This window comes from Sus scrofa, chromosome 4, assembly GCF_000003025.6.
Source record: "Sus scrofa isolate TJ Tabasco breed Duroc chromosome 4, Sscrofa11.1, whole genome shotgun sequence".
Taxonomy (NCBI): Eukaryota; Metazoa; Chordata; class Mammalia; order Artiodactyla; family Suidae; genus Sus; species Sus scrofa.
Genome location: NC_010446.5, coordinates 96,150,255 through 96,172,947, shown reverse-complemented (window position 1 = coordinate 96,172,947; position 22,693 = coordinate 96,150,255). Strand labels below are relative to the sequence as shown.

Sequence of the window (22,693 nt, the reverse complement as noted above, 5' to 3'; positions counted from 1 at the left end):
TTGCTGTCATTCTCACCATCACCTGTCTGTGTGCACAGGACTTGCCCTGGATGGTGGGCTCAGGAGGGGCAGACCCAGGGCAGAGACACTTGCTGAGCACAGAGATGAAGGGAGACTCAGGATGTCTGCAGCCCTAGAAGACAGCCTTCAGTCTTGGGTTTGAATCCTGGCTTTGCCATTTACTAGGAGGTACTCTTGAGAGATTCATTTAAATCTTTAGTTAAAAAAAAAAAAAAAAGAGTTCTTATCATGGTGCAGTGAAAATGAATCAGACTAGGAACCATGAGGTTGCAGGTTCAATCCCTAGCCTTGCTCAGTGGATTAAGGATCCAGCATTGCAGTGAGCTGTGGTGTCGGTCACAGATGCGGCTCAGATCCCAAGTTGCTGTGGCTGTGGCGTAGGCCAGCGGCTACAGCTCCAATTCAACCCCTAGCCTGGGAACCTCCATATGCCTTGGGTGGGGCCCTAAAAAGCAAAATTAAAAAAACAAAACAAAACAGGAGTTCCTGTCGTGGCGCAGTGTTTAACGAATCCGACTAGGAACCATGAGGTTTCAGGTTCGGTCCCTGCCCTTGCTCAGTGGGTTAAGGATCTGGCGTTGCCGTGAGCTGTGGTGTAGTTTGCAGACATGCCTCGGATCTCACGTTGCTGTGGCTGTGGTGTAGGCTGGCAGCTACAGCTCTGATTCGACCCCTAGCCTGGGAACCTCCATATGCCAAGAGAGCGGCCCAAGAAATGGCAAAAAGACAAAAAAAAAAAAAAAAAATTTAAAAAACAAACAAACAAACCTTTAGTTTGACATGGGATAACATAATTAACTGGGATAACGATAGCCACAGCACTGGGTTGTTTGATGATTAAATGAGACGATGCATTCAAAGCTCTTAGCAGGCCACCTGGAGAATAGCAACCTGTCACTGAAGGCAGCAGCTCTTACCTGATTGACAGTAAGTGAAAGTTAGTCCAGTGACTCACTGGATATGTAATGGGAGACTCTAGTTCCACCCGCAAATCCCTAAATGCTCTCTTTCCCGAGGCACAGCAGCCCTCTCACCTTACCTCTGTCACCACCTGGCAGGCCAGCTTGGCAGGGATTGGGCAGGGTCCTGGGTGTGAGTCCCCACCCACAGCTGTGCCACGTGGGCAGCGGATGGAACAAGTCCAGATCCGAGGAGCGTAAAAAAGGAGCAAAACTCTCACTTGTCCCCTCCTCTGGGCCTTTCCTGAGGGTCTGGGGAGTTCGTGGCTGCCTCTTAGCTTCTTCCAGGGTTAAGGCACGATGCCCCAGCTTTGCGCCCCTGGTCCAGGCGTTATGGGCGAGGCAGGAAAAGTTATTCCTCTTTTCCCTCTGGGCCTTGGCATTCTCTTTTGGGCACTGAGGAGCTGGACTAGATAATCTCTCTTTTCCTTGTTTCATTTTTGGCTGTACCCATGGCATGTGGAAGCTCCCAGGCCAGGGACTGAACCAGCGCCACAGCTGTGACCCAAGCCACTTCAGTGACAATGCCAGATCCTTAACTTGCTGTGCCACAACAAGGGAACTTCTCTCATTTCCTTTTTGCCCTGATTTTTGGTGGCACTGTGATATCTGGAGAGATTCACAGAATTCCTGGGGAGAATGTCTTTACAGGCAACTGAGGACAGATCCAAATCGAGGATTTCCAGAGCCGTCTCTGTCCTCAGCCACCCCTACCCTGTGGTTTGTGGTGTCCCCTGGCTTTTGAGGATCAGGTGTCTTTAAGATGCAAGAGAGCCACCAGGGGGCTCACAGCCCATCCCTGCACATTTGCAATATCCCCCTGTTCCAGCACCTTTATTCACTGCATTCTGGCCTCAGCTTGGCTAGATCTGGGAAAAGAGCGGTCCAGGCCACCAGTCCCATGAGTAAATGCCTCATTAGCCTCTGGGCTCCACTTGCATCCCATGACCTTGAAGATAACCAGCCTGGACTCCAGCGGGGCTCTGGTTGGGCCACAGCATGCATCCAGAATAATGGGGGTTCTAGGGCTGGGAGCAAGGGGATATAATAAGCACAGAGGGTGTTCCCATCTTGGCTCAGAGGTAACAAGCCTGACTAGCATCCATGAGGATGTGGGTTCTATCCCTGGCCCTGCTCAGTGAGTTAATGATCTGGCATTGCCTTGAGCTGAGGTGTAGCTCGAAGATACAGCTTGGATCCTGAGTTGCTATAGCTGTGGCATGGGACTGCAGCTATAGCTCCGATTTGACCTTTGGCCCTTAAAAAAAAAAAAGACAACAACAACAACAACAACAACAACAAAGCATAATAGGGGAGTTCCCGTCATGGCTCAGTGGTTAACGAATCTGACTAGGAACCATAAGGTTGTGGATTCGATCCCTGGCCTTGCTCAGTGGGTTAAGGATCCGGCGTTGCCATGAGCTGTGGTGTAGGTTGCAGACACAGCTCGGATCCAGCGTTGTTGTGGCTGTGGTGCAGGCCGGCAGCTACAGCTCTGATTTAACCTCTAGCCTGGGAACCTCCATATGCCATGGGTGCAGCCCTAGAAAGATAAAAGACAAACAAAACAAAACAAAAAATTGTTCTTAGATAATCAGCACACTGTGCAGACTAGTGCCTCAGGGGATGGTCTTTTGGCCTGAAGTGTCTTCAGTCTGCAACAAATATTTTCCCTTTTAGACTGGCCTCTAGAGGGTCTGCTGCTGCTTCTGGTAGCTTCCCTTTATATACCCCTAGGAGTAGAAGTCATACAATAGAAATCAGTGTTAAGTGAAGCATTGTGGCCCTAAAATTCTAGTAGTTTTTCTCACTTAATTAATCTCACTTCATCAAACCACTGTTGCACGCTGAACTTTTTAACACAATAAATTCAATAAATTAAGTCACTGAGAGTGGAATCCAAAGAGCTGGGGATTTTGGTGAATCTTTTTTTTCTTTTTAGGGCTACACCCGTGGCATATGGAGGTTCCCAGGCTAGGGGTTGAACTGGAGCTGCTGCTGCCTGCCTACGCCACATCTGAGACCTATACCACAGCTCATGGCAACACCAGATCCTTAACCCACTGAGCAAGGCCAGGGATCGAACCCACATCCTTTTGGATACTAGTAGGGTTCATTACCACTGAGTCACCAGGGAGCTCCAGAAGAATTCTTTAAAAAGGAAGACAATAACCAGGATGAGAAGATCAGTTTCCCTGAGTTTCTCTCCAGTGTTGCTACGGTTTCTATAGATTTACACAATTAGTTCTGAGTCAGAAGCCCAGTTCTGACCCAGCCCAGCCCAGAGGTCTCCACGGAAGCCTGAGCTTAGTTGACCTCTGGGGGCCAATAAACTGTTATCCCCACTGTTTTGGTTATTCATGTTATTTTTCTTCTTTCTCACTGGTTGTGAATGTAGATTTTCTTCTCTCTCTTTTAGCTGGCGTGGGGCACATGGAGTACCCTGGCCAAGGATGAGATCCAAGCAGCTGTGGGGCCATGCCAGATCCTTAACCCACTGTGCCTGGCCAGGGAATCGAACCTATGTTCCAGTGCTCCAGAGACTGCTGAATCGATTGTGCCCCAGTGGGAATTCCAACAAATAGTCAATTCTTGATTAGCTTCTTTGTTGCTTTTCCATTTCTTATCCCTCTCTTTCATAGGTTTGAAAACACAATTTTAGTGCTTATCTTTAAAGTTTTAACTTGCATAGACTATGAGCTGAACTAGATCTAATCAACATCTCTACTCTCCTCCTGAACAATGTGAAGAATTTCTTGAAATTCAGAGATGTCCCTTCTGGTTTGTACGCTATTATTTTTCCAACCTTTTAACTCTTTTTATTAGCTCCCCTATTTAGAAGTTATTATTATTATTTTAGAATTTTTATGTTAATTTTTATGTAATTTCTTTTCTTTTCTTTCTTTCTTTTTTGGCCACCCCATGGCATATGGAGTTCCTAGGCCAGGGGGCAGATCTGAGCAGCCACTGTGTGAGGCAGGGGGTTGAACTTACATCCCAGTGCTCCAGACATGACATGGGGAAGTTCAGAAATTATTTTTGACTTTCACAAATATTCAGCTAGGATTAGGCACTTATTGGCTGTTTTCATTATTCATCATGTTTTTGTGTTTCAGATCTTCCTTTTATGGTAATTTTTCTCCTTCAGTATTTGCTTTTGAAGTTTCTTGAGGGTTTGGTGGGGACAAGCCCCTTCAGTTTTTATATATCTGAACATGTCTTTATTTCACTCTCTTCATTTTTTTTTTTTTGTCTTTTTAGGGCCGCACCTGTGGCATATGGAGGTTCCCAGGCTAGGTGTCCAATCGGAGCTGTAGCTGCTGGCCTAACCACAGCCACAGCAACGCAGGATCTCAGCTGCATCTTCAAACTACACCATAGCTTACGGCAATGCTGCATCCTTAACCCACTGAGCGAGGCCAGGGATCGAATCTGCATCCTCATGGATGCTAGCCGGGTTTGTTAACTGCTGAGCCACGATAGGAACTCCATCTCATCTTCATTTTTCTATTACAGAATTTTTCAAACACATTAAAAATGAAGGAAAACAGTTCTTTGGTGGCCTAGCAGTTAACAACTCGGCATTGTCATGGCCATGGCTCTGGTTACTGTGGGTTCGATCCCTGGCCCAGGAACTTGCACATGCTGAGGGTGTGGCCAAAAAGAAAGAAATAGAGAAAACAGTAGGACAGATACCTGTGTACCACTGCCTGCTTCCATGATGGTCAGTATGTGGTTCATCTTGTGTCGTGATATCCCCCCACCAATCCCACTCCTAATTATTTTGAAGAAAATGCCAGACATCATATAATCTTGTCAGTAACTATTCCAGCCTCTACCCTTGGGGAAGAGTGGGTACCCCTGCCAAAGCCTTCAAGGCTCCCTAACTCCAGGCCTGGGACCCCCATTCACTGTTTGTCTGGTGAGGTCTCCTCACCCACGTGGGGAAGAGACAGATCCACCAAAGACGCCCCCTCCCCGCCCCTCTTCAGTGGGGAAATAGCTCAGCATTCATCTGCACAGGTCTTGGCCTTGGTCATGTTGACAGAAGGTCTTGGGTGGCTCCCCTTCGTGACAAAATAGCGGGGATCTTTCTCCTGCATCGGAAAGTGATAGGTTTTGTCTTAGGTGACAATGTCTGTGAAACAGAATTGTTGCCGGGTGCTTGGAAAGTCTGGGATGTGAGGGCTGCTCTGTTCAATTTATCTAGTTGGGGTCAAGTCTACACCAGTCCTCTGGCTCTTGGTGGGAAAACATAAGGAAGTCAGTCCTTCTCTTTATTTAAAGGTCAACTCTTAGAGATCCAGAGAACAACCAGTTAGAGAGGGCAGTTAAGGCCTGAGAGGAGACAATCTGAAGAACCCATCTCCCCCCAGCAGACACAGCCAAAAAGTAAAGAAAATTGGCCAGCATCGGGGAGGACACGACATTTTATTGTATCTTGCACATTTTATTGTATCCTGGGTTCTCTGAAGGGCTCTGGGCTCACTGATGTTCCGGAGGACAGAGTTCTTCTTGATGGCTGTGTTTGTGGTAACCTGTGGCTATGTCCCCCAGCAAGGACAGAAACTCAGAAAACTCAATCCTCTGGTCCTTATTCTTGTCCTTTTGCTCAAAGATATTAGCCAGGTAATCGACACCATTTTTGTCCTGTGGGAAAAGACACAAAAACAAAGCCAATTCAGTCCCCAGAGGGTTGCGGGCTGGCAGAAGAGGAGGAGGCAGAGACAGGGAGGCGAGCCCTGGAGGCAGCACGGATGTGGCTGGTGGGACCGTGAGAGGAGGGGAAGTGGGCGTGGGGACAGGAACATCAGCCTGCAGGTCAGGGACAGGCCCTGGCCCGAGACGTCCCATGGGGAGCGGGCTCTGCCCAGGGCTGCCTTGATCAGAGAGCTGCCAGGGTGGTCTCCAGCCCCAGCCCCACTCCCCAAGCCCCTCCAAGGGCCCCAGCCCCCTCCAAGGCACCACCTTCCTGAGGTCGACCCTGGGACTCAAAATAAGCCCGACCCAGACACATGAGGGAATCACCTCGCTGTGCACCTGACACGGACACACAGGGGAAAGCCACGCTACATCAACCGTGTAAATATGTGAATGAAAGAAGCCCCACCCTGGCCCTCTTCAGCCTAACCCTCCTCTCCTGTCTTCTTCGTGACCTGCAGAGCCTGACACACTCTGAGTTCCCACTTCTTGCTGGCCTGGTCTCTCCATCACCTAGGAACCCCTTCTGCTGGTGATCAGTTCAGTACATTCTAATGATCAGATTTAACCAGGTCTGCAAATGAGGGCTTCCTGGTAAAGAAGGAAGTGACATTCTGCATATGTACAGCGAAGTGAAGTCAGTCAGACAATGAGACACCACCATCCGATGCTACCTACCACTGACATGTGGCACCTAAAAAAAAGGACACAATGAACTTCTTTGCAGAACAGATACTGACTCACGGACTTTGAAAAACTTATGGTTTCCAAAGGAGACAGGTTGGGGGTGGGGGGGTGGGCTGGGGGTTTGGCATGGAAATGCTGTAAAATTTGGTTGTGATGGTTGTTGTACACCCATAAATGTAATAAAATTCATTAAGCTATTTTTAAAAATTCTGCATATAGCCAGGGAACAGCCTGGTGGTCACCAGCAGGGAGAGGAATGGGGATTCAGAGGCACCAACGACCAGGTATAAAATGAATAGGGCACAAGCCGGGAAAGGACAGCTCAGGAACTGTGGCCGACAGTTGATAATTCCCTCGATTGGGGGGCGGGTCTGTAAACACATCCAATCACGATGTCGTACCCTTGAAACTACTAGAACATTGGGAACCAACTATACTTCCAAACAAATCCATGAAGACAATTGTGGTCCCTCCTCTTAAAAAACAAAAACAAAAAAACACTTCTGTCCGTCAGCGATGGAACTTCTATCACCTTCCCTCGAATCTCAAGGACCCTGATGGGAGAGCACAAGGGCTTGAGGCTCACGCAGGGGGTGTGACAGGTGAGAGGGGACCCTTCCCTGCCCCCCAGTCGGAGCCCTTTCTGACCACCTACGAACAACCGTGTCTACCAGACATGTTCCTACTTGGCTACAGGTACCCGATCTGTGCACCCCGGTAAGAAGGCAGGCTAGGAAGTCGCACTGCCCCTTTCCCAGACGAGAACGTGGAGGATCAGCGAATAAGAGTGACCTGTCCCAGGTCACAGGGCACAGGGTCCTCAGCCACGCCAGGACTCAAGCAACGTGGGGAAGCGGATCCCAACTCACACAGGCACTGAGGAAGTTGGGGAAATTCTCCTGCAGCAGCTTCAGCAGGCCCTCCTTGTCCATGGTGTCACTGTCGTCTGTGAATTTGTGGAACAGGTCGATCGTGTCCATCATGGACTTCTCGGCCGGAGTGGTGCTCATCTTGGCTTTCGAAACAGCTGCCAGAAAGAGAGACAGTGCCAGGTGGTGTCCTTCCCCCAGGGGAGGGGCTCCCCCCCACCCCCGCCCGGGGAGGGGGTGGGTGGGTGGGCGGACAGCAGGAAAGGGAGGCTGGGAGCAGGGGCCTCACGGCTCTGGCCTGACCCTCCTGGGCTGCAGTGGGAAGGCGCCCCGGAGCCCGCAGTGACCCAAAGCAAGCTCCTGGGGAAGTGGGCTGGGGAAGCTGCCCAGCATGCGTGTAGACACACAACCCCGTCCTGAGCCCTGGGGAGGTCTTGCTGGACCCTCCCCGAGAGCCAGAAAGAGGGACAGGGCACCAGAGTCAGCCTGGGGTTTGAAATGGACAGAAAGCCCTAGGCTGTTGGGGGGATGCGGGGATGGAGGGGTGAGAAGTGCATGTTCTTGGGGCTGATCCGCCCTGCCTGCCTCTCTGCTCTCTGACGTCTCCAAGGCTTGATCTCAGTGAAGCAAAGGGAAGGTCTGACTTCCCGGAGCAGGTTCCCCACCAGCAGTCAGAGGTCTGGGCTGCCCTGGACCCCAGCCGGAGGAGCCGGACAGCGCAGCCCTCACATCCCAGGCTTTCCAGAACTTCCAGGAAATGGAAATGGCTTTGTTTTCAGGCCTGGGCATCTAGGACAACCCCCAACCCCTCCTGGTGACATGGGAGGGAGAAAGAGTCCTGTTCTTTTGTCCCTAAGAGGAGCCACCTAAGGCCTTCTGTCCCCTTGGCCAAGACCAGAGCTGAGCCATGTGTCCAGAGGGTCACTGAGCATGTCCCTGTGGGGGGGTGGGGGGTTGATCCAGAGCAATGGTGAGTGGGCATCCCAGGCCTGGGGTTAGGGAGCCTTCCAGGCTTGGGCAGGGGCCCCCACTCTCCCCAAGGCTGAGGGGGTGGGGTCCTCAGCAGCCCAGGGCCTGACAGGCAGGTGAATCCAGAGAAGAAAGAAGAAGAGGAGGAGGGGGTGCCCTCGGTGCCCCCTGGGAGCCTTTCTACCAGAGGCGTCACCGAGGAGCCCAGGGAGGAACGGGGGGCATCGGGTCAGCCCGCTTGCTGGACGGATGGGGCCCTGCAGCTGGCAGAGCTGCGACGGTCCCCCAGGCTCCTGAATCCCCTCCCAGAGCTGCCACCCTGCTGCTCCTCACTGGGCTGTGCGCTCCTCCTGGAAAAGGCACAGAGGCAAGTGAGACTCACCTGAGCTGAGGGGACGTCCCTGAAGAGGAGGCTGAGTGAGCTGTGCTCTGGGGCCCAGAGCGGTCCCTTTATAAGGCTCAGCTGGGAGCCCTGGGGCTGTGGGTGCCGCCTGCTCCCGGGAGCTCTGCCCCCGCTCAGGTGGGTGGCCGCACCCTTGAGGGCGTGCTCAGCATTTCCAGGCACAATCCCAGGTCACTGGGTCCTGCACCTCCCAGGGAGCCTCCCGCAGAGCTTCTCCTGAGCCCAGCTTGATGTGGGGCTGGGCGGCCCGTGGCAGGTGTCACCCCAGCTCAGGGGATGGGGTAGCGGAAACTGGGTTTCTGGACCTAAAGAGGGTGAGGGCAGCCTGGCCACTTCCGTTCCCTCGGAGCCTCTACACACTTGGTCTGAGAGCTGAAAGTGCCCCGACCCCCGCCCCGTGCTGAGAGCTGCCAACGTGTCCGGCTCCACGGGCCCCGCTGTGGCCTCTGCCTGCGTGATCCTCACCGCCTCTGACCAAGATCCACTGTCTCCACGGGTTAGGAGTGGCAAATAGGCGCGTCGGGATGTAGGTAAAGTGAGCGCCTACAGCGGGGGGACCGCAGTCAGGATGTGAGCCCAGAAAAGCCTGAGCCTCAGTCCTTCAGCGAAACCTCAGGCCTGTGCCCTGGGAACTCACGGTCCGGGGCCAGGAAGCAGGGTCACTGCCACCTTCACATCCTGGAGGGGGTGGGGGGTCCTGGGAGGGAGACAGGTGTCAGGACCCACAGTGACAGAGGAGGGAACACACAGAGGGGGGTGGGCTCAGCCCTGTCACCTGCAGCCGAAGGGACAGTGGGGCTCAGAGCCCTGAGTGGGGACGTCACCTCTCCCCTCTGGAGTTCACTCTGCAGCCCCGGGTGCTGGGCCCTCCAGGCCGGGTCCAGAGGTGCGGATGGCCATGGAAGGAGCCCGCAGAAAGGGGTTGGGCCACGTTGCCTCCCAGCCCCTTGACTCTGACTTCCCCCAGGTCTTCAAGGGCCTTCCTCCTTCCTCCATGCAAAACAGCGTGCTCAGGAGTCAGAGGCCCTGCTCTGGCCTCTCCTGTGCCCCACCCTGCCGCGGAGAGGCTGGTCCAGGAGCGGGAACCAGGAGCCTGGAGGCAGGCTGAGGCCTGGGGGCCTCCGGGGAGCCACCCTGCTGACTCTCTGTTCCCCTTAGACTGTCCTCCCATGGAGTGAGGGGTCGGGTTCCGGCTTTGGTGGCCCTGGGCCCGGCCCCTCCCTCCCACCCACCCAGCCTCCCCGTCCCCATCCTGTCCGCATTTCCAGCACACACCCCCTGATTCACTGATTTAATCTCTTCTCAGCCCTGCTGAAACCCTCCCTGGAAGGATGCAACTGACTCTTCGGGCGGGAGAAGTGGGACTGAGTTCCCAGTTAAGCCCAGTCATAGCTTGGGAAGTTTGAACCCTGCCAAAGTACTTCAAATTCATTGGTAATTTTTACAATAAATTTTCCTTTTGTCCGATCCTTGGCCTCCGTTTCAGGAGCTGAGCCCTTCATAAGCTTCAGGTCCTGATCTCTGGCAGGTTCCCTGTCTTCTTTCATTTATCTGTTTCTTTTCCTCTAATCCGCATTCCCCGTCCTCTCCCCCCAGAAGCCTCGAGTTGTTCTGTGTATAGGTAAGCATTGTTGCCAACATGACTAGTTATTTTGGTCCATGGACTGTGACAGGTTTTATTTTTACATAGGCCAAGCTTACAGAAATGCATGGCAAACGAAAATGTATGTACAGGAGTTCCCCCTATGGCACAATGGGATTGGGGGCCTGTCTGGAGTGCTGGGACCCAGGCCCTGCACAGTGGGGTAAGGATCCCGTGTTGCTGCGGCTTCAGTGTAGGTGCAGCCGCAGCTCTGGTCTGACCCCTGGCCCAGGAACTCCATGTGCCCTGGGGCAGCCAAGAGGGAAAACATAATGGACACGCAGCCCAATAAATGCTCTCTACCACCTCTACCCATCACCCAGGTCGAAAGGGACCAGTGGCGACACTCCCTCACCCACTGCCCTTCTCTGTCCTCCCAAGAAAACCACCACTTGGACTCTCACGATAAGGCTCCCTTTTGTTTGCTTTGTATTTTCCCACTTAAGCATATGTCTGTAGACACTGTAGTTTTGCCTCATTTCTTTCTGAATTTGCACGAGTGGAAAGAGTCTTCTGTAGCTACATTCTTTAGCTCAAGAGGAACGTTGTGAGCCTTATCCATGTTTGTTAGAGCGTGTCCTGTGTTTTTTCATTGCTGTGAAATATTCCTTCGTGTGAATGTGCCCGTGATTTCTAATATTTCTGCTTCAAAGCCCACATGTTGTTCATTTTCTTGTCTTCCTTCTTGAGTGGTTTCCCGCTCAGATGGCCAGGGACTTTGACCTGTGGCCTCATCTTATCCCAGGGTATCAGCCCCCTTGTCTGGTGAATGTGTGTGGAAGGGGCCCAGGGCAGCCCTGGTTGTGCCTGTGCTGGGTGTTTGGGGAACGAGGAGAGGATGAGCCTCAGGACACAGAGCCGGGGTCCCAGGGACCGTCTTTGGATCAAAACTGTTTGCTGTGAAAGAGATCAGGGTTTGCAACCATTCTCGGCAGCCCATCGCAGCCCAGCATCGCCCTTAGCATTGACTTCCATCCAGAGGACTACAGAGAAGCTTCCAGTGCCTCAGCCAAAAAGCCTTTGGAACCCAAGGGCTGCCCATCCAGGTCAAACGCAGCTTGAACCTCTGTGAGGCTTTGGGTGTCTGGAAAGGAAGATTGTTCTGTTCACCCATCCAGGCAATGAGGAAAATAGCCATCAAGAACCACTATCTGGAGTTCCCGTCGTGGCTCAGTGGTTAAGAACCCAACTAGCATCCATGAGGATGCAGGTTTGAACCCTGGCCTTGGGCAGTGGGTTAAGGATCTGGCGTTGTCGTGAGCTGTGGGGTGGGTCACAGATGTGTCTTGCATCCCGTTGTGCTGTGGCTGTGGTGTAGGCTGCTGGCTACGGGTCCGATTGGACCCTTAGCCTGGGAACCTCCCTGTGCCATAGTTGTGGCCCCAATAAGACAAAAATAAAATAAAAAAATAAAATAAAAATAAAGTAACAGAAAAAGATCCACTATCTGTGAACAAGCTCTGTGCTTCCCTGAGGTGGAAGCAGAGATGATTGGTCCCCTGTGTGAGTGGACAACAGAGCAGACCCAGGCACTGAGCCTTGGAGGGCAAGGGGCAGACCCAAATCACCAGCCTGACACGGAGCCACAGAGGAGAAGACCCAAGAAAAATACGGATCTGGGCAAAAACCCAGGCTCTTCTGTGAGGATCAGAGCTGGCCTGTTGCCTCCAGGAAAACTGGCTGTGTTCTACCAACTTCCCAGAGCATGGCGGCCCTGCCCAGATTTCCCATCAGAACCCCCAGATTTCCCATCAGAACCCTGGGGCCTCCCAGTGCGCACTCCACCCAGGCCACCTCACCCTGAACCTTTGCCCCATCACAAGCCCCAAGGGGCCAGGGTAAAAGGGATGGGAGACTCTGGGTTAGAACAGAGATGAAGGGCTTGCTGCACTCCGGGAACGGTGGCTGTGGGTGTCTGGAAAGGATGATTGGTTTTGTGCACGCATCTGGGCATTTTGAAGTAATAGCTAATAGTTTGAGTTCCCGTTATGGCTCAGCAGAACCAAACACAACGAGAGTTCCATCCCTAGCCCCACTCAGTGAGTTAAGGATCCGGCATTGCCATGAGCTATGGTGTAAGTCACAGATGAGGCTCAGATTCCGCATTGCTGTGGCTGTGGTGTAGGCCAGCAGCTGCTACCTGATTCCTCTCCTAGCCTGGGAACTTCCATATGCCACAAGCATGGCCCTAAAAAGACGAAAGAAAGAAAGAGAGAAAGAGAGAAAGAAAGAGGGAGGGAGGAAGGAAGGAAAGGAGAGAGAGAGAGAGGAAGGAAGGAAGGAGGGAGGGAGGAAAGAAGGAAAGAAAGAAAAGAAATAATAGCAAATAATTTAAAAGAAAAAACCAAAAACCCTTCCATTTTTGAACAATCTGCACCAAGCATTGCACTAGTGATTAAATTTCCTAAAATGGAAACGTATTATTGTGACCTTTCTTCTTTTCTAATATATGTATTCGATGCTAAAAATTACCCTCTTAGCACTGTTTTTGCGGTATCCCAAAATGATGTTTTGATAAGTTGTATTTTCCTTTTCTTCTAGTTCAAAATATTTTTTATTTTCTCTTGATATATCTTCTTCGACCCACATATAACTTAGAAATGTGTTATTTGATCTGTAAAAATGTTGGCATTTTCCAGGTATCTTTCTATTATTGATTTTTATTTTATTTCCCCTGTGGTCTGAGAGCCTACATGGTAGGACTTACCTTCTTTTAAATTCGTTAAGGTGTGTTGGACGACCCAGATTATAGTCTATCTTGAAGAATGTACCATATAAGCTTGAGAAGAATGTATTTTCTTCTGTGGTTGGATAAAGTGGTCCATAAAAGTCAATTAGTCCAATTGATTGGTGAGGCTGTTCAATTCAACTATGTCCTCGTTGAATTTCTGCCTGCTGGATAAGTCCATTTCTGAGAGGAAAGTGTCTATGTCTCCAACAGTAATAGTGGATCCGTCTATTTCTCCTTGCAGTTCTATCAGTTATCAGTTTTTGTCTTATCTATTTTGATGCTCTATTGTTAGGTGCATACACATTAAGGGGGTTTGTGTCTTCTTGAAGAATTGATGGCTTTCCATTACATACATAATGCCTCTTTTGTCTCTGATCATTTTTCTTGCTCCAGAGTCTGTTTAATCTGAAATTAATTTGTTCATTAAAACCTCCTGCTTTTTCTAGATTTGTATTAGCATGGTATATTTTTCTCCATCTTTTCTTTCTTTTTTTTTTTTTTCTTTCTTTTTAGGGCTGCACCCACGGCATATGGAAGTTCCCAGGCTAGGGGCTGAGTCAGAGCTGCAGCTGCTGGCTTACACCACAGCCACAGCAACGCCAGCTCTAAGCCTTGTTTGCAACCTACACCACAGCTCACAGCAATGCCAGATCCTTAACCCAATTAGCAAGGCCAGGATTGAACCCACATCCTCATGGATACTAGTCTGGTTCATTGCCAATGAGCCACAATGGGACCTCCCATCTTTTCACTGTTAATTTACCTGTGTCCTTGTATCTAAAAGCCGGTTTCTTCATACAGGTGGTTGCAGGATTGGAAGGTGGGGGATGAAAAGGGAAAAATGGTAACTAGTTGAAGTAATGAGTGCTAATTAGCTTGACTGAGGTGATTGTCTCACAGTGTGTATATATATGAAACCATCTCATTTTATATCTTAAATATACACAATTTTTATCCATTGAACCCTAACAAACCTGAAAAAAAGATCTTTAAGACTAAAAATAAAATAAAAGCCAGCATTTGTAGAGATCCTATAGATGTCTTGTTTTTTAACTCACTCTGACAACCTCTGTCTTTTAATGGGTATATTTAGACCATTCACATTAAATGTGATTATTAATATAGTTGGGTTAATATCAACCATATTTGTAGCTGTTTTCTAGTCATTGTCCTTTTCGTGGGTTTTTTCCTCTTTCATTTTTTTTCTGCCTTCTCTGGTTTTAGCTGAACATTTTATACGGTTCCATTTTCTCTCTCCTCTTAATATATCAATTATACTTATTTTGTTAAATGTCTTTAATGGTTGCCCTAGAGTTTGTAATAGAGATTTATAACTAATCTAAATCCACTTTCAGATAGTACTGTACTACTTCGCAGTTCTTGCAGTTACCTTATAACAAAGTACTCCCCCCAATTCCCTCTTCTCTCTTACGACATTTTTATTTATTTCTCTTATTCATAATCACTTAATACACTATAACAATAATTATTTGAAAGAGATCATAATCTGTTAGATCAATTAAGAATAGGAAAAATATGTTGTGTGTCAATTACACTTCAGTCAAAAAATAAATTTCTAAGACATGAAAAAAGATGGATTTCCTGTCGTGGCGCAGCAGAAATGGATCCAACTAGGAGCCATGAGGTTGTGGGTTCGATCCCTGGCCTTGCTCAGTGGATTAAGGATCCGGCGTTGCTGTGAGCTATGGCGTAGCCCGGCAGCTACAGCTCCTATTAGACCCCAAGCCTGGGAACCTCCATGTGCCGCAGGTGCGGCCCTAAAAAAGACAAAAAGACAAAAAAACAAAAAAGTAAGAAATGAAAAGAGAATAAGAAAAATAAAAAATGTAGTTATCTTCATTTATTCCTTCTCTATCACTCTTTTTTTCTTTTTTGTAAGCCTGAGTTTCTGACCTATATAATTTTCCTTCTCTCTGAAGAACTTCTGATGACATTTTTTCCAAGAGAGGTTTACTGGCAGCAAATTCTCTCAGTTTTTTGTTTGTGGAGGTTTTTTGGTTTTTTGGTTTTTTCTGAGAAAGTATTTCTCCTTCACATTTGCAGGATAATTTCGTTAAATAGAGAATTCCAGGTCGGCAGGATTTTTCTTTAAACACTTTCAGCACTCCATTCTCTTCTTTCTTGCATGGTCTCTGAAGAGAAATCTAATATAACCATTAATCCTTGTTCCTCTATAGATAAAGTGAGGAAGTTTGTCCCTCTCTGGCTTCTTTCACGATTTTCTATTTGTATTTAAATTTCTGAAATTTGAGTATGATATGCCTAGTTGTGGGTTTTTGGTTTGGTTTGGTTTGGTTTGCATTTATGCTGCTTGGCGTCCTCTGAGATTTCTGGATCTGTGGTTTGGTGTCTATCTATCATTAATTTTGGAAAGTTCTCACAGCCCACAGAATGGGAGAAAATACTTGCAAATGAAGTGACTGACAGGGATGAATCTCCAAAATTTATAAACATCTCCTGCAGCTCAATACCGAAAAGCAAACAACCCCATGAAAAAATAGGCAGAAGATCTAAACAGACATTTCTCCAAAGAAGACATACAGAAGACCAAAAAGCACATGAAAAGATGTTCAACATCACTAATTATTAGAGAAATGCAAAACAAAACTACTATAAGGTACAACCTTATATCAGCCAGAATGGCCATAATCAAAAAGTCTACAAACAATAAATGCTGGAGAGGGTGTGGAGAAAATGGAACCCTGTTACACTGTTGGTGGGAATGTAAATTGGTGCAACCGCTGTGGAAAACATTATGGAGATTCCTCAGAAAACTAAAAATAGAACTACTGTTTGACCCAGCAATGCCACTCCTGGGCATCTATCCAGAAAAAAACATGACTCAAAAAGATATATGTATTCAGTGTTTATTGCAGCACTATATTCAATAGCCAAGAAATGGAAACAACCTAAATACCCATCAACAGAGGAGGGGATAAAGAAGATGTGGTATGTATACGCAATGGAATATTACTCAGCCATTAAAAGGAAAGAAATAATGGCATTTGCAGCAACATGGGTGGACCTAGAAATTATCATGCTTGTAATTCCCGTTGTGGCACAGTGGAAACAAATCCGACTTAGGAACCATGAGGTTTCGGGTTCCATCCCTGGCCTCACTCAGTGGGTTAAGGATCTGGCGTTACCGTGTGGTGTAGGTCGAAGAGGCAGCTTGGACCTGGTGTTGCTGTGGCTGTGGCATAGGCCAGTGGCTACAGCTCCGATAAGACCCCTTGCCTGGGAACCTCCACATGCCTTGGGTGAAACCCCCAAAAGACAAAAAAAAAAGAAAAAAAGAAAAAAAGAAATTATCATGCTAAGTGAAGTTAGTCAAACAGTGAGACACCAGCATCATATGCTATCATCTATACATGGAATCTAAAAAAAGGACACAGGGAGTTCCCACTGTGGTTCAGGGGAAACAAATCTGACTAGTAACCATGAGGATGCAGGTTCAATCCCTGGCCTTGCTCAGTGGGTTAAGGATCTGGCATTGCCATGAGCTGTGGTGTAGGTCACAGACAAGGCTCGGATCTGGCGTTGCTGTGGCTGTGGCATAGGCCAGCAGCGGTAACTCCGATTTGACCCCTAGCCTGGGAACCTCCCTATACCATGGGTACGGTCCTAAAAACACAAAAAACAAAACAAACAAAGGACACAATGAACTTCTTTGCTTAACAGATACTGACTCGCAGATTTTGAAAAACTTGTGGATTTTCTAACAGATTGGGGGGTGGGGGAATGGGCTGGGGGTTGGGATGGAAATGCTATAAAATTGGGTTGTGATGATCATTGTGATAAAATGGGATAAAATTCATTAAAAATGAAATAAAATATTTAAAAATTTTTAGGAAAATTCTCAGTTATTCATGTATTTCTTCTCTCCCTTTCTTTCTTCTCCCTCTGATATTCCCATTATATGTCATGTTACACCTTTTGTAATTGTCCCACAGTTCTTGAATATTCTGTCCTTTTTCTCCGTTGTTTTTCTTTTTAAAAATTTCTATTGACACATCTTTAAGCTCACTGATTCTTTTTCCTCAATTGCATTCAATTTACTAATGACCCCACCATTAGACATGAATGAATGAGACATTCACTTCTATTAAAATGGTTTTCAGCTCTACAATTTCCCTTTGATTCTTTCTTAGAGTTTCCATCTCTCTAGTTACATTACCTATTTAATTTTATATGTTATCCACTTTTTCCATTATAGCCTTTAGCATGTTAATCATAGTTATTTTTAATTTTTTTAATTTTATTTTATTTTATTTACTTTTGTAGGGCTGCACCCGAGGCATACAGAGGTTCCCAGGCTAGGGGTCGAATCAGAGCTGTAGCCACAAGCCTACACCACAGGCACAGCCACACAGGATCGGAGCCGAGTCTGAGTCCTCCACCACAGCTCACAGCAACGCCAGATCCTTAACCCCCTGAGCAAGGCCAGGGATCGAATCTGCGTCCTCATGGATGCTAGTCAATTTCATTTCCACTGCACCACAATGGAACTCCCATAGTTATTTGATTTGATTTGATTTGTTGGTCTTTTTGTCTTTTCAGGGCTGCACCCATCCCATAGTTATTTTAAATTCCCGTTTGATCATTCCAAAATTTCTGCTATACCTGAATTTGGTTCTGAAGCTTGTTTTGTAATTTCAGATTATGTTTTTGCCTGTTAAGCATACCTCATACTTTTTTCTTGAAAGCTAGATGTGACATATCAGGTCAAGGGAACTAAAGTAAATAGGCCTTAAGTGTGAGCTTTATATTTATCTGGCTAGGAGTTAGGCTGTGCTGACTGCTGTAGCTGCAGAGTCAGAGGCTATAGGACGAGATGACATTACATCCGACAGGGATTCTGATGTGCTGAGTGACATCCATGACTCAGAGTTTGAAAACTGTCCTTTCCAGGGTGCAAGAGTTTATAGAAGTAGGGGTGGTGCTGTGGTTATTGCTCCCCTGGGTGGAACAGTGGTGGGGTTGAAACACATCAGCTAGACACGGTGGAGAAGGAGGAGCAGTGATTCCTGAGGGCAGAGCTTCTTTCAGGGAAATAACACCCACTCCCTCACCCACCCCAATGGAGTTGCTCCCAGAGCCTGGCCCTCCACACAGACCTCAGGTAAAACCTCCTGAACCACCCTCAGCCAAGGCCTCTTTCAGTGCCGGCTCCTCCTCCCCACCCCTGAGGCCCTGCCTCAGCCCAGGTCCCCACTCCATCCTGCTGCTCCACCAGACTTGAGGCAAATCCGCTCACCTGCGACTTCCCTTCCCTGCATCCTAGGACTTGCACTGGCCCTTCTCCAGTGTTCTGGATCCCTTGCGACCCTCCTTGGTTTATTCCCTCATTTAGTGGAAGACACTCCCTAGTAACTTCCAGGAAAAAGCTATTTGGAAGATAAACTATTTGACCTCATATGCCTTCTTTTCTGCCCTGTGACACCCCGGGCTCTTCTTCTCCTCTATCCACAACCCTCCCCCCGCCCCCACCACCCACACACGTATGATTCCTGTCTTTTCTTCCCAGGAAATAGTCTCTGCCCCTCTCACCACCGCTCCAGCCTGGGCTCACACTACCTCACGAATTCGTGGGTGTCCCGGCCTTAGCCAGGGCTCCCCATCCGCCTGGGTTTTAATTTTTAAAGAGGCTATTTTGTATTCCCGGTAATACAGTTGCAACAAGTCTGTAAGTTTGTCAGACATGCTAACATCTTCATTTTAATCCATGCAAAAAATTCAAGCATTTGCCATGAAACTGTGGCTGACTGGGACTCTTTGTGGGGTTTTTTGCGTGTGGCAATAAAAATCTTTGTAAATGCGCCAGAGGGACAGGGCAAAGACACCAATGTGAACGTCTGTGAAATTACATCGGAGTCAAGCTGCCGTCTCCTCAAGACTCCTCAGCCTAAGCTTTACTCATCTTCGTTTTCAGAGGACTCCTGGAAAAAAATATTGTTTCTATGGAGAAACAATAACATTGACAGAGGATAAGATGGGTTGGAAAGGATCCAAGGGAGGGAGGGTCTAAAACGTATGAGGACGGTGCTAAATCAGAGCTGAACTAAATTTTTTCTTTTCTTTTTTTTTCAGGGCCACACGTGCGGCATACGGAGGTTCCCAGGCCAGGGGTCCAATCGGAGCTGTAGCTGCTGGCCTACACCACAGCCACAGCAACTCGGGATTGGAGCCGCGTCTGCAACCTACACCACAGCTCACGGCAACACCAGATCCTTAACCCACTGAGCGAGGCCCGGGATCGAACCTGTGTCCTCATGGATACTAGTCAGATTTGTTTCCACTGAGCCACGACGGAACTCCAAGACCTAAGCTGTTTAAGAAAAGGTCTGGACTAAGAGGAGAAACTACCCTTGTTTGCCGGGGTCTGAGGGGCTTCCTAGACACCGGACTTTCAGTGCTAAAGCTGGTGGTAGAGTCCTGGTCAAACCCCAGTGAGCGCATCACCCTGATCTGGACTCTGGAAAGCAAGTGGTGACAGAGATGCATGCACAGGATTGTGTCATGTAGTTCTGGTAAGTATTTGGCTGGGTCCAGGTCCAAAGGAATGAACAAATGGCACCTTTATCACCCAGAACCCCCTACTGAATAGCACCCCCTTCCCCTGCCCTAGGTGTGTGCCATTGATAGCAGACTGAAACATGTTCCCCAAAGAGAAGGAAATCTACACGTTGGCGACCCATTCGGGGAAGGCATCCAGAACAGGGCAGAGGATGAGGGGTTTTTTCCATCAGTTGAGGAGAGTGAAGATCTGTGCATGGAGAGTAATGGGACTTTGTCCTCACAGGCCTATGGGCTGACTTCTTCTTTTAGAACAAGGCAGCAGGTGGCCAGGGCAAGGGAGCACTGGGACCTCAGAGCTGGGGACAAGTGGGAACATGGGAAAGATCGATTTGGCCCCCAAGCACATCTCTGGAAATATTCATCAGTCCAGATTGCTAATAAAACGCAAGGAGAGGGAGTTCCCATCGTGGCCCAGTGGTTAACAAATCCGATTAGGAACCATGAGGTTGCAGGTTCCATCCCTGGGCTTGCTCAGTGAGTTAAGGATCCGGCGTTGCCGTGAGCTGTGGTGTAGGTTGCAGACGCGGCTCAGATCCCGCATTGCTGTGGCTCTGGCGAAGACAGGCAGCTACAGCTCCGATTTGACCCCTAGCCTGGGAACCTCCATATGCCGCGAGAGCGGCCCCAGAAATGGCAAAAAGACCAAAAAAAAAAAAAAAAAAAAAAAAAAACGCAAGGAGAAAGTCAGGCTAGTGGGATAAACTGGACTCTGGTCATCCTGGGTATGGCTTTGTCTCCAGCGCCCATTGGAAGCATTTCCCCAGTGGTTCCTCATGACTGGAGACTCATGGTATTGACCTCTGAGCTGGGACGGGTGTAGCACAATACCCTGATTTGACAGACAAGCAGGCTGAGGCACAGGGAATGTATGACTGCTCCACGGTCACGTAATCCAGCTGGCAGCAGAGCAGGTTGGCGAGCTGACACAGACCGATAACCAGCCACAGGCAGTCCTCCTGCTCTTCAGGTGCTGCACCTGATGATTTATACCTAAGGAAGCCACGAGGCTGACTTGGACCCTGTGAGGAGTTGCTGTCTTAGTCCGTTCAGGTTGCCATAACAAAAATACCATAGACTAGGGCTTGAACAACAAACATTTATTTCATGCAGCTTTGTAGGTAAGATTTGCCTCCTAATCCACCTCCTACTTCTTTTGGAGAAGATGCTTTTGTCCTGTTATTTTCCTGGTGATGAACTAAGAATCTAGTGATTTTTTTTTTTTTTTTTTGCTTTTTAGGGCCACACCTGCAGCATATAGGAGTTCCCAGGCTAGGGGTCAAACCGGAGGTGTAGCTGCCAGCCACAGCCACAGCAACTCGGGATCCGAGCCGCATCTACAACTGACACCACAGCTCACAGCAACACAGATCCTTAACCCACTGAGGGGGGCCCAGGGATCGAACCCAAGTCTTCATGGATACTAATTGGGTTTGTTACCTCTGAGCCATGAACTCTTGATCCAGTGATGTTTTGATTAGCTCCCCCCCCCTTTATTTTGTCTTTTTTAGGGCCAAACCTGAGTCACATGGAAATTCCCAGGGTAGGGGTCAAATCGCGGAGCTGTAGCTGCTGGTCTACCCACAGCCACAGGAATGCAGGATTGAAGCCACGTCTGCAACTACACCACAGCTCATGGCAACACCCAATCCTTAACCCACTGAGCGAGCCCAGGGATCCAACCTGCATCCTCATGGATACTAGTCAGATTCATTTCCACTGAGCCACAAGAGGAACTCCAGCCTCAATCTTGATGTTCCAAAGATTTCCCTGTCCCACACAGTAGCTACTAGCACCATGTGGCTATCAAGTATTGACATGAGTTGAGCACAACTGAGAAGCTAAATTTTTTATTAATTTAAATTTAAATTTGGAAATTGAAGTAGTGTGAAATATTTTTCGATTAAACTTTACGGTTTTGAAAGGACCATATTTCACTTTAACTCTTGAAAATTTCGTGTCAGGAGTTCCCATCATGGCACAGTGGAAATGCATTTGACTAGTAACCATGAGGTTGAAGGTTCGATCCCTGACCTTGCTCAGTGGGTTAAGGATCCAATGTTGCTGTGAGCTGTGGTGTAGGTTGCAGACACAGCTGGGATCTGGCATTGCCATGGCTGTGGCATAGGCCGGCAGTTGTAGCTCTGATTAGACTTCTAGCCTGGGAACCTCCATGTGCCATGGGTGTGGCCCTAAAAAGCAAAAAAAAAAAAAAACAGAGAAAGAAAATTTAGTGTCAAAATGCAGATGAGCTATATGTGTAAAGGGCATAGAGAGTTCCAAAAACCTGGTAAGAATAAAAGGATGTAAAAGATCTCATTTAACAATGTTACATTGATCAGATATTGAAAAGATAATATTGAAAATGATAATATTGAAATGATAATGATTATAAGTGATAACTTACTTATCATAGTATAAGTTTGTGGTCTTAATTTCATGTTTCATTTTATTCTTTCAGTGTGGCTACTAGAATATTTTAAATTACATCTGTGGTTCACATTACATTTTGAGCAGACAGTGCTATCCTGTGACTTATGAAGAAGAAATGAATGGGCTATCACCAGGAAAGAGCGCCAAGCCCCTTGTTTTCAGAGCAAGAAATGGGGCTCCTGCTGAGGAGGCAGAAAGAAGGAGCCAGGAGGGAGTCGGGGAAGGCTGGGCTGAGGGCAGGGGTGTAACTCTAGATGGAGGATGAGCGTTCAAGACCAGAGACAGCAGAACGCCCCGTACTCGCTTCCGGTTGCTGCTGTAACAAATTACAACAGACTTCATGGTTTGAAACAACACAAATAGATAAAGCTCTGGAGGTCAGATGTCTCAATGCGCTAAAATCAAGGTGTCAGCAGACCTGTGTTCCTTCTGGATGTTCCAGAAGTGTATCCATTTCTTGCCTTTTACAGCTTCTAGAAGCCATTTGCATTCCTTGACCTAAGGCTTCTTCCTCTATTTTGAAGACAGAGCAGTGCAGTGTCTGCAAATCACTCTCTCTCTCCCCCTCCATTGTGACATCTCCCCTTCTCTGACTCTGACTCTCCTGCCTCCCTCTTTCCCTGATAAGGACCCTTCTAAGGATGATGGGCCCACTGCTTGCACTAATGTTGGCCCTACCAG

General features: G+C 48.2%; 1 protein-coding gene across 1 annotated transcript; it reads right to left on the bottom strand.

Moving 5' to 3' along the window:
- LOC110260465 (protein S100-A7-like) lies at positions 5,393-7,389 on the bottom strand. The gene is made up of 2 exons (XM_021090793.1): positions 7,238-7,389; positions 5,393-5,630 (listed from the first exon to the last, which is right to left on the bottom strand). Exons 1-2 carry the CDS (start codon positions 7,376-7,378, stop codon positions 5,466-5,468), a joined length of 306 nt encoding a protein of 101 aa, XP_020946452.1. The 5' UTR covers positions 7,379-7,389; the 3' UTR covers positions 5,393-5,465.